Below are 12,400 nucleotides of genomic sequence, written 5' to 3'. Positions count from 1 at the left end.
TATGGCTTCGTGTAGCTTTCACAAACCACTACTCCTTTATAATCGGTATGGCTGATAGCCCTGCATGTATCATTTGCGTTTGCGACAAGTCTATAGCCCACATTCTTTGTGAATGCCCCGCATACATTGTCGACAGGCAATCTCTCAGCCGCGCGCTGGAGCGTCTAGATCCGCGCTCGCTGAAGAAAATGAAGATTCTCGGCCACTGGCCGCGGCGATCGTGGGCGGTGAAGGCCTCCAGACACTGCTCTGGTTCTTGTGAACTTCTGGCCTGCACGATATGCTGTGACTTCATCGCACGCTTACTGACTTCGCATACAGACTTAATGTTCTGGGTACTTCCTTTCCTCCTTCATCTTTATACGCCCTCATTTCTTCTTTCCCCCGTGGGGGATTGCAAACCGGTTTCTTCTTCTGGTTAACCTTTCTGTCTTTCCTTCCCTTTTTGCTCCTCCTCCTCCTAAGAGCAAAAAAAAAAACGTTGCACTGTTTAATGCTGCAAGGTTATCAGCTGGGGAGACTCCATAACTACTTCTGTAGTTACTAACGAGGAGCTGGGGTTTAAGACCCAAAGCAACTTAGGCTATGTTGTTCGGTATATGGAAACAAGGTAAAGCTACATAGCGATGGAGAAAAACGAACTCCCAAGCAGTTCACCTTCTCAGATAGCGAACGGCATGCTCAACTGCACGCCGACACGGGCCAATCTGTGCTGAAGCACACGGTCTCCAATCGCACGTACGACCACATTCTCGACAGCCTCCACTACCTATGCTACAAAGCATAGACCCTCTTGCATAAGATTCTACTTGGCCACCTGACAAATTAGGCAGGCTTCGGTTCTGTCACAGTTGCGCCAAACAACCAACGTCCAAACAACGACGCAGTAAGGAGTAAACCGTTAATAACCTACGTCACTCAACCGCTACCGCCATAAAACAAGATGGCCAAACATAACTGGTTGCATACGGGCCACTCTAAAGGTTGCTTATTATCGCGTCACCGAATGACGACCCTTGTTAACAGCACACACACACATTTAATGCACTGCCGTAGCTCCAACCATGGTGCCGGCCACCGGGCAACTGCCCGCGCTCGTTCCCCCACTCCGTGCGTTCACCCTAGTCCCCACACGGGGTGGTGGCGCCATCTTTCGCGCCCGCACTCAACCACCATACACGACACTTATTTTTCGAATCATGTCCTGGTGCAAGCTCTACCCTTGACAACATACATGCAAATGCTTTGCGACCGCACACGCACCTGCAGGTAGGTGGTGGCCATCTCTTTGATGGAGCACACGGGGATGTCGGCAGTTCTCTGAAGTCCGATCGTGCGAACGGGGAGGTGCGCAGCGAGCTCGAAGAGGCCGCTCACGTGGCCCTGTACCGAGTGCACCACGAACAGAGGCACGGATCCCCCGAGGCCGTTCATTTCCACCAGGACGCGGTCGGGAATCAACTGCTGTGCGAGTGACAGCCGCGGCACTTCCTGCCGCTTGTGCGCTGAATCTGCAACGAAAATAAGGTTCTAATCGCTAACTTGGCGTCGTTAAAGAGTGCTTATTTCTTCTCCGCGTCGTAATATCCAACATGGAAAGAGAAAGAAGTGTGAGGAAAAAGTTTTTCGTTCCGACGAAGATGGTTCCAGTAAAGCCTGAATCACCGGTCTGCTGCAGCAGGTTGGGAAAACAAGAAACATTTGACCAAATGTTTAGGGGAATCCCCCAAGGTGGAGTAGATTTGTAATAAGGGAGTAATTACTCATTGACGTCCACCCGAGCGCAGCCATATGGCTACAAAGGAAAGCTATACAGCTTTCTGTAGCCGTATGGCTGCGCTCGGGTGGGCGTCAATGAGTACTTACTCTCCTATTAAGAAACATTTGGGAGGCAACAATGGAATCAGCGCTTTTGAGTACTGACGAATATATTTCGAGTAGAAATACTCGTTGCAACAGTGCCATTTCAGGCGCCAATGTACGTTTTGTCCGACTTCAGAAGAAGGAGGGTTTGCACAGAAGTAGAAAGAATTTTACAAAAAAAAATGCGCATAATATGTCTGCGCTCCCCGGTTTTCCTGTACGCATATGAGGTATAAGGTGCTGAAAATGCATTAAATTCTACGTCGTTTCTTACTCTCTCCTTTGTGCGTCAAAGACGTGCAAAAATGCGAAAATTGAACCAAAAGGAAGCCAGTCTTGGCAAGTAAGGAAGAGTATGGAAACAAGTACAATGTGGTATTGATATTTTAAGTTACGAAATGCTGAAAAGTTAAGCCAAAGGAAGCCATCTGGCCTACCCTGCACATGGCTGGCATTGCAGCGATATACAGGGTGTTTCAGCTAAGATTTTACACTTTTTAAAAATAGGTTTTATTAGTTAGAAAAACGCTTTCGTTTCGGCACGAGTACTCCCCGCGATCTGTGACTGTAAAGTAAGGAATGACGAATGCCGCACATACGGGCATGTAGGCCGAACCTAGGCGAAAGACATGGCGTACTAGCGTGGAAGGGAGTGTTAAGGGTCTTGTTCAGCGGAATAACCGACGTCGGCGTGTCGAGAATAACAGAAAAAAAAAATGGGGTAATTTGGAGTGGAACCCGTGACTTTTGGATATCCAGTCTGGCACGCTGCCTTTAGCCCACCGAGGCATATTCGTTCCCCTATAGGTTAAAGGGAGGCGCAGCGCCGTGACGTCAGGCACAATTAGTGACATGAAGGACCTGAGCTGTCACTTCACAGACCATAAAGTAATGCTGCTGGCGCTGGGGGAGAAGATGCCAAACAGCGGTAAGAAGTGCGCGTTGGCAACAGTGTCGCGTACGAGTGTGAAGTCGCTGTGCCATGGAAATGCGAGATGACAGAGTTTAAATTGACGGGTGATGGATTTGAAGCAGGACTTGAAGAAGGCGTGCACTTTGATTTTGAAGGATGAGAAGAAAAATACTTGGAAAGAGCATGCTGAGATGAGGTGAGCAATAAAGCATTATGTGATGCTGAAAGATAGAACAGTGTCTGTGACTGCGATGTACTATGCAAAGGCGACCCCTGCAGACACCCATTAACGCTATCCCTTCATACCCTTAATGCAGAGGTTGTGTCCCCCCGCCTCTCTCTGTTTTTTTTTTATTTCTGGAGGTGTTTAATGAGAGAGCAATGCCAAAGAACACAAAACCGTAACTACAAGCCCTATAAATGTGCCATTTAGCACTTTGTGTGCTCCTTTTTCACTCATCTGCGCTTTATTCACGCTACAGAACTCTAATTCATGTTAGGAGAAGGTAAGTGACGCCAACCAAGTAAAATACAGGAAAAACACGACGTTTCGGGACCGGCTCGGCCCCTTCTTCACGGTGTGACTACGGGCTAGCGCAGCTTGGCTTTTAAGCCCCTGCGTGGAGGACCTCCAGATCAATGGCCGCAGCCCATGGATGTAGGATGAGGGGAGTGTCCCCAGGGAACGTTTAACATTCTCTCGTGTTTGCTGAATGGGCTGCGGCTGCAACCATTGGGCTGCGGCCATTGACCCGGAGGTCCTCCACGCAGGGGCTTAAAAAGCCAAGCTGCGCTCGCCCGTAGTCACACCGTGAAGAAGGGGCAGAGCCGGTCCCGAAACGTCTTGTTTTTCTTGTATTTTACTTGGATGGCGTCATTAACCTTCTCCTAACATTAAATCTCCCAACCAGACAGACTTCTGTCGAATGTTTTCTTTTGAGTTTTAACTCTAATTCACTATACCAACTAACACAAGCAGCAATGTCCTTCAGTCGCATGAAGGCACTCCATGTGAAATAATTTTGTCGCGTGTCAGGTGAGGTAACCTCCGGAAACAACGCCAGGAATAGAGTGGGATACTCAAAGCATTGCACTGAGAGCTCACCCTTTCTTTGCCGTGGCTTGGCGCCGTTTCTCTCAGCGGCCGCTTTGTTGCCAGAACCCTCTCCTATTTCACGCAGGCTGTTGAGCGCAAGCTTGCGTATTTCGGTCATGGACATGATGACGTCGTAGTCTCTCTCCAGCGTCTGTTGCACCTCGACGCCGATCAGAGAATCCATGCCGAGGTCGCCGAGGCTGAGCTTCGGATCGAGGCCGCCTGGATCCTTCACACCTGCATGACGGTCGTAATGAAAATACTGCCGGCTTTTTCATAGGCGACGAACCGACGGGGTAGCAGCACTGCACCCAACCCTCATATCGCTATAATCCCCGCATACCACGTGATCACATGGATAATGTCCTCCTCAAAGCCTAATGTCACATAAGTTATGACTCAAGTTCGCCAAGCGAACGTTGTCTCTTAGAACGTGAAAGTTTTCTTTCGCGATAGAAGGCCGCCGCCACCAGTATACTTCAGAGAATGCCTCTCACACAGCTGTGGCCGCTACATGCTGCTTAACCGCCTCGAGTTGTGTAAGTGCAGATCTGCCGTCACAGCAGCTGTCTGTCTAATATTTTGGACATGACTTAGTGGTCCACTGTGGGAAATACCTCGAGCACGCACTAACTATGGTTACCAGATGCTACGTAATATGCTCCCGTCGCTTCTAAACAAACGAGTTGTTTCATAACCACAATACTGTTTTTTTGTAACTATATCATAGCCACAATAATTGCACTTTCTACCTTTTTCAGCATTGCACCGTACATTGTAAACTTCATTAAACACTCTCGTAGTCTTGTAATTGTCTTTGCTTATGTCTTGATTCTGTACCACATCCTCCCATGCGTTGTGTTTGTATTCTAGTTTTGTTGTCAATGCCATGTTTTTTGGGTCGTGAACCCCGTCAAGCCAAGTTGGAGGCTTTTTGTTCACGGTCCTCAGCATCTGTAATGTTCATGTTGAAATAAAAAAAATGATGATGAATAAACAGAAATTATTTCGGTAAAAACACAATGTTCTGTAATTGTTGCTTGTAGGTGCAAAGCCAGTCCCCTCGCGACAACTGACGACTTCTCCCTTCTACAGAAAGATCTGTCGTTACGACATAACGAAAGAAATCGGCCGCATTTTGGGACTTATCCCGTCATACGTTTCGACTGGATGGTGCGTAGTGATCTGTATTCAGTGATGACGATTTCCTCCAAGTTGAGGACAGCAAGGATTGAACTGAATGCACCAGCGGTACTTTAACCACGTAGACAAGCAAAGTACAATTCGTATCAAGCACCGCAGAAACTGAGGCCTTCAGGGAACAATAAAAATCAGGGGGGCACTTTGTTGACCTAACGTGCGGTGAGGCGAAAGCCTTAAGGCGGTGTTGCTGCTTGTGTCTCTGATGCGTTATTAAGATGTTAGGCTTCGCCTTTAAGAGAGAAACGCAACAGCGTCTTGCAACGCTGTCAGGGAGTCCACAGAACGCCATCGACCGTTCGGCTCTACGCCTTGCTCGTCGCTAAATTGGTTTTTCAGAAAAGGAAATGTATCTGTCTCGCATATCTCGGTGGACACCTAAACCTCGCCGTAACGGGAAGGGAGTGAACGAAGGCATCGTATTCACAGAGGCGCCTTTGTTCATTCCAAACCATTGAGCTGGCATGGCGAAGTGGTAGCGTGCACGTCTCGCACTCCGGAGACCGGGGTTCGATTCCGGAACTCGACCAATTTCCTACTCGGTTTATTTATTTATCTGGCCTGACTAGAAGGGTTAATTGGGCTAATTGGGTAATTAAGCAATTAACTAAACTCAATCCCACTTACTCGGAGCAACACTATACGATCCCTTTAACTAGTTGCATGTTTACTAGGCAAAGTACAAACGGCCCCGTTTGAAATTCGCCCACTGTGACGTCACGACCGTTTGGACCAATTGAAAAGCGCGACATTTCTGTCGACAACTCCTGCTTACAACGATGAGGCATTAAAGGCTTCCGCCTTAAAAGAATACACAGTATTAGCAGCCCGGCGCAGCTTACCAAAGATGCGTGCGATTGTCTGGACGATGTCCTGCGCCTGGGCTTTGACCCCGCTCGTCTCCGAATGCTGTTCGTTCTTCACGAAGCTGGAGACGATGGGCTTCTCCTGGCTCAGGAATCGGTCGAGCACGCTCAGACAGCTGCTAATACGCTGCGGAGCGTAGCCGGCGACTGCCGTATCGGAGTCTTTGGCCTCGCGCAGCACACCGACGTCACCGATGGCGCCCCACTGGATAGCCAATCCTGGAAAAACAGTGTGGAAAAATTTTAACTCGACAGCGTTGAGGCTCACGTATGGCCGAAAAGCTGATGACGTCATCGAGGTAGGCGTATTTGGTCGTGAGTGAAAAATCCCGATGAAAGCAAAGAATCAATAAAAATTCGGGGGGCACTTTGGCTCTCTAAAGTGCTGCAAGGGGAAAGAGTTTCCTGGCGCACTGTTTATTTTTATTTACTCTTTATTTTTCATATTTTGTTCTTTTTGCTCCTTTTTTACTTTTCTTATTTTTATTTTCATATCTTATTTTTATGGCTTTTTTGGCTATATCCTTATTTTTATTTTTTATTTTTCCTTTTCTTGACTTTATTCTTTTTATTTTATTTAAGAAACCCATGCATTCACTAGATGCGCCTTTATTCATGCTCGAACCTTGAGCCTTCGTGGCGGAGTGGTAGCGTCTCCGCTTCAAATGCCAAAGGCCCTGGTTCGGTTCCCACCCTCGGCGCAGTTTCTTTTTAAGCAGTGACGCCGAAAGGCGGACAAATCTGCCGACACGTCTGTCGACGCGTCTGCTAACGACAGTGTGAGGCATTAAAGGCTTTCGCCTTAAAATTGAGCTCAAAAGAATTGGATTAATGTTGGTTGCGGTCGAATCCAACCCGATACCACCGGACTGCCAAACGGACACGTTGGCCATAGGCCACGAAGGCTCATTGGTTCAAGCTAAACAAAGGTAGACCTATCGAACTTGTGGTTTTGGAATTAGCGAACCGCCTTAAAGTCAGCTACTGATGCGCACCGTAGTAATTATGGGTATTCGAATTAGGAATGAGGTAATTCAGTAGGCGATGTGAACGATACCTGACAACGCTATCCCCAGTTTTGGTGAGATTTCTCAGTATCAAGATGCCTTGCTGAATTTGACAGCTATCTTGGTGGAAACCACGACCACCATTACTCTCTTTCAGTACATTGTAATAAATTCATTTGGTTATCACCCTTAGCCAGTCCTTTTACGGAATGCTTTTGCACTTGTGCGTGTTCTGTGATGCGGCTAAAAGATAGTGATGACTCCGGATTAGAGCATATCGGCCTAAGCCGAATTTTCAGTTTGGGCGGTTATCCTATTCCTCTGGGCTGCGGTTAAACCACACCATCATCTAACACGCAGTAAGCACCATCCGTGTACTAGTGAGTTGTGAAACAACAGTCAGTAATGCATACAAGTTGGCGATTCGGTTATATCGTCTCTGTATATTTGCGCCAGCGTAACAGATGAAGACGTAGAAGAAGAAACACGCAGATCAACTATTGAGCATCAATTTGCTCTTTACTGCAGGAGAGCAAACATAAAGATTACTCACTTTGGGCCGGTAAGATATAAGGAGCAGTATCAGTTCGTGGGTAGCCGATGCGTACACCTTGCAGACTGTTATCTAGATGCGTAATTAATTTCCCTGATGTCGCCATTAAATGACTGCTGCTCCTGTCATCACCCTGTTCTTTAATGCAGCAGGCTTCCAAAGTCTGCCTGCTTATTTCTGAGTTTTTCTTTTCTCAAACGTGTGTGCCTTTCAACAGTGCCGTACACTTTCAGCATTTTTGGCACTTTTTTCAATCTTCGGCAAAATAGCCGACCACCTCTAAAGCTTCTACTGCCTCGCGAAGCTACCGCAGAGTGTTGTTCGGGGACGTGCCGCTTTGGCCGAGGTAGCAACCACTCCGTGTTGCTTGTTCTGAAATGTGTGGCATGTTTTAGCTGTTCTAACTACCAAAAAAAAAACGGCGAAGCAAGACATAAGCGAACACATCGATTCCTCCTAGGCGTCTAACCATGAACGTATCCTCCCAGTTACATTGACCAGCGCAGCGTTCCCTAATTTGCGCGAAGTAGGCTCTCCTTAAAACTTAGATCAGCCGTGCTGCTGCTCGAAGAGTCGCCGTATCAATGTTCTGGGTGAGGTGGAACGGAGTGTTAGCTCACCGGGCAGCCCATCGGCAACGCGGCGCTCACAGATGCGCTCCATCGCAGAGTTTGCGTAGCCATATCCAGTTTGGCCGACGTTGCCGTGACCAGAGGCGAGAGACGAGAAGGCGACGAAGTGGTCCAGCTCTGGACAGAACTTGCGCGAGAGTTCGTCCAAGTGGCGTGTGCCGTCCACTTTGATTCCGCATACTGCATCGAAAGCCTCAGCAGTCTGGTTCTCGAGCAGCGCATCACGAAGCACCTAATGCGAGAAAAGTTTTCGGCTTTAGGATGCCCACATTCATGCAACTTTATTCAGTTTTGCACAGAACTGCATGTTTATGGACGCGCAATGGTCCTCCCCGTGAGATCTGAGGCTATCGTTACTATCACAAAAGGGGTTGTTCATCCTAATTAAACCAGCTACTTCAAGACCTTACACCGACTTCTCGAAAATAAGCAAAAGGGCACTACGACCACATGTCGCATGTGATTTGCTTAGTCTCAATCACAGGATAACTAGTTGTAGTCGCCTGCGAGTAGTGCCCAATGAGCCCTCAATCTTTTCTTTGTAATCCATTACGTGCTTTTCATTACAGTTCCAGCCAAAGCTTGGCTTCATAGGAATCATTCTACCGCCACAGAGTGCTGTTGTCAGTTTGCCCTCTAAGCAGAACACACGCCGCTTGGCACCCCCGTAATTTGAGGGGCAGCCGTATGCGGCTTTTTAGTGACAGCTCATTTTTTTTAACTTCGAATATAATGCCATCAACGGAAAAAAACACATTGGCCCATGCAAACAAAGCACATCGTGTGCTTAATTCCTCAACGCCTCTTTTCGCCCGATCGTGACATGCCGTTCCCACACCGTTTATTTATTACTATATGTAGCTTCAGTACTCAGTTTAATGCGAACATAATAGCCAGTGCTTTCATATAAACACGTCTGGCCCCACTATGAGGAAGTTGTGTTAAAAATGGAGGGTGTAACTTTCAACCGGTATTGAACAATTCGTTGCGTCTCATTTCCTGATAAGTTCGCCACAGAAGTATGGTAAAGCTTACCTCACCATTTCATGAACAATTTCCTCCTCGAGCTGCCCTTAGAAACCTTGCAGTGATTGTTTGAAAAACAAAATGTTCGCAAAAATTTTTTATATTCATTTCAACGGTCGTTGTAACGTTTTCATTTTTTTGTGAGGACTCCGCTTCTTTTGCTAGTGTTTTCGACATGATAACGCACATGGCTGCCGCTTGTAAACGTGGTTCTTGGCTCCTCTTAAGGAATACTGTGTTTTTACTCTGATTGCCACAAACCACTGCACTGCAGCGCACATTTCCCCTTTTCTGGATGTTTAACCTGCTGCAGTATTCTGTGTAATATCTGCCTCATTTAGTTTGGTGGCTCCTGTAAGAGCGTGATATGACTTACAGTACTGATAAACAAAAAAAATTCGCTGTGGCTTAGCTTGGTTAAGCCCGGTAATTGCGAAAGCAATATCCGTAGCTACGCCATGGTTCAGCTGGTAGTGTAGCTGGTGGTGGTGCTTGTGGTTAGACTTGTGGTGATGCATCGGTTATACAATCCAATCCAATCCAAACCAATCTAAACCAAACCACTCCAATCCAATGTAATCTAATCCAATCCAATCCAGTCCAGTCCAATTCAATCTAATCTAATCTAATGTTATCTAATTTAATCTAACCCAATCCAGTCCAATCCAATCCACTCCAATCCAATGTAATCTAATCTAATCTAATCCAATCCAGTCCAATCCAGTCCAATCTAATATAATCTGATTCAATCTAATGCAATCAAGGTCAAATGAAGGTCAAGGATGGTCACCGCCGCGGCACGGCAAAGGCGTGAAAATGCAAGTAGTATTGCTTTCGCAATAAAAGGTGAAATAAAGTATTCCCCTGGATAAAAACTCCTCTCCTGTTCCTGAGCCTTCGAGATGGTTCATGGCCTTCCAGTTGGCCTGTCACATCAATCGAAGAGGGCCAAGCTCTAGTCTAGAACATCCCACCTGCGTGGTCCTAACGGCGGAAGCGGCTGTTGAAACCCCAGCGACCATCAAGGCAAAAAAATACAACGCAATCCATGACTCTAGCCGCGAATGCCAACATCCAGACCATTTCGAAATAGCTGTCATGGGTAGATTTCGCATGTCCAGTATAGGACACAGCGCGCAGGTGCGAGGTTTAGACAAGCGGTTTACACTTTCTCCTAGCCGCACACAGCGCACTAAATGCTAACTCTTGCTAATCGGCGCCATGCCTAGCTAGAACAATGTTGTGGTAATACTTTTTCTGCTCCGCCTTCACGATTTGGGTATTAAAAGGTCTTACTGATCATCTTTTCTAGAGCCGGTCCAAAACAAAGCAGCAAGGTTTATCAACTCATCCTGCTGACGTCATCAAAGAGCGTCTGCACTGAAGCATTCTCCTCAAACGCTATGCGCGCGCAGAAAACATCCTCGCTTATTTCTTTTTATATCTTGTATCACAATAATCTTCCCTTTTCTCCGATCAGTATCATCCCCCCGTGTTTCATCTCGTCTCTACTATGCGCATAAATTCTGTTCAGTGTTCGCGCGCACTAGATTCAATTCAAATCATTTCACCTTTATTTTCGATATTCCACAGTTTTGACGGTTGACGGAAAGAGTACCATAACTCACCTCTCGTTCTGGGCATAAACGAATATAATTCTTTGCCATCCAGCATCGTGTCACTGCTGATCTTGCCGCCTTTTCTGTCTGCATCACCACCTTTTCTTTGCACCCATGGCACTTCACAATATTTTTTATTCTTTATTGTGTTTTTTTCTTTCTATTGCTCAGTGCCGACTCTAACATCGCTTGGTCATTTAGTCTAGGTATTGCTTTTAAATTCTTTGCCGTATTTAGATGTACAATAATGTGTACTTTCTTCTTTCGAAAACCAAATGCTGTGCACCTTTGTTGTGCTTTGTTTTCTATGGTCCTGCTTTTTCATCAGTCACCATCTGCCCCCTATGTAATGCACTGCGGGGCCCTTAGAGCACTGTGAAATAAATAAATAAATAAATAAATAAGTGGTCATCATGCCTTCCACTTGCCAAGGATAGGTTGAAGATTCCGCCGATAGGTCCGATGGCCGAGGCTTCCTTAATGATCTGGCGGGCTCCTTCCTCCGTCGACGCGTCGGCTCTGCTCGAGATGACCTCGGCTCCACAGTGTTGCCAGCGGTAGAGGCAGAGCTTCTGGTACCCCGTCCGCACTCCCGAGCGGGAGCTGAGCAGCAGCTTACGGCAACCGCGGCCTACCATCCATTCGGCGAGTTCCAGGCCGAAGCCGCCCAGACCTCCAACAATGACGTAAGACTTGTGCTCATAAAACCATGTGCGCGCTACCGCCTCCACTGCAAGAGGCGATGCGGGAGCCATTTCGCGAGTGCGCTCTTCCGGACGAACCTGCGAGCAATGAGGATTGTTGCGTGAGCGGTCGACAGTAGGCAGGGCCCTCTTCCAGCGATCATTTCACATTGTCCAGCACACCGAAAAAACCATTGATTTCTTATTTCAAGAAATGCTTGGGCGCGGCAGACAAGGACAAAACGTAGAAAAAACACCACAGAGCGCCAACTAACAATTGATTTTATTGAAACCCGCGTCAACGAATATATGCTTTGCGCTCATCAACGACAAAAAAGAAAAAAAGATAACATGCAGTGAAGAGAGCATTAGGCACAAAATGATTAGCACCCATGGCACGTGTGACACAAGCGAACATCGTCATGCCCCAAACATAATCATTCTGATAGGAATTCTAATTCTCTCTTGAGAAGCGTCACAGATGGATTGCTCACGCTTGTGTTTGTCCCCGAACGAAGGATGACTGCTGCTTCAAAAATTTTTCTTTGAAGCATTGTCTTTTCTGCGGCGTAGAATAACTGTACCGCTGAAGAGCGGGAAATAGCCGCATTCTGTGCAGTGCGCCGGCAAATGCTGCCCAGTGCTGTTCTTGAGAGAGTTTGGGTGTTCTCTTAGTCTGTCATTTATGCACCTGCCGGTTTGTCCAACATAAAACTGACCACAGGTGAACTTGATTTTGTAGATCACGCCTACTGCACATGGCAAGAAAGGATTTTGGTGTTTTTTGCCGCAGACTATTCTTTCTGATTTTACCCTGCCAACCATCGGGCATAGTGTTGACAGTTTACAGTTTACATTGATTTCTATTCGTTTCCGGTCACGTTTCGCATTTCGCAAATGCACTTTGGATCGGAAGGTGGGGGCCAGGGCTTGCTTTACCAA

At 47.0% G+C, this 12,400-nt stretch overlaps 1 protein-coding gene across 1 annotated transcript in view; it reads right to left on the bottom strand.

The window, feature by feature from the left end:
• Positions 1-12,400, bottom strand: part of LOC149348108 (fatty acid synthase-like) — an 87,975-nt gene that overhangs the window by 15,514 nt on the left and 60,061 nt on the right. The window contains exons 21-25 of the mRNA XM_089585738.1: positions 11,204-11,557; positions 8,119-8,362; positions 5,915-6,157; positions 3,871-4,109; positions 1,264-1,491 (exon numbers count right to left, since the gene is read on the bottom strand). Of these exons, the coding sequence (XP_089441864.1) occupies positions 1,264-1,491; positions 3,871-4,109; positions 5,915-6,157; positions 8,119-8,362; positions 11,204-11,557 (1,308 nt within the window). The remainder of the gene's footprint in view (positions 1-1,263; positions 1,492-3,870; positions 4,110-5,914; positions 6,158-8,118; positions 8,363-11,203; positions 11,558-12,400) is intronic.

The sequence above is a fragment of the Amblyomma mixtum genome, chromosome 4, assembly GCF_055824585.1.
Source record: "Amblyomma mixtum isolate Tamu chromosome 4, ASM5582458v1, whole genome shotgun sequence".
In the NCBI taxonomy this organism is placed as follows: domain Eukaryota; kingdom Metazoa; phylum Arthropoda; class Arachnida; order Ixodida; family Ixodidae; genus Amblyomma; species Amblyomma mixtum.
This window is presented reverse-complemented; position numbering and strand designations above follow the sequence as displayed.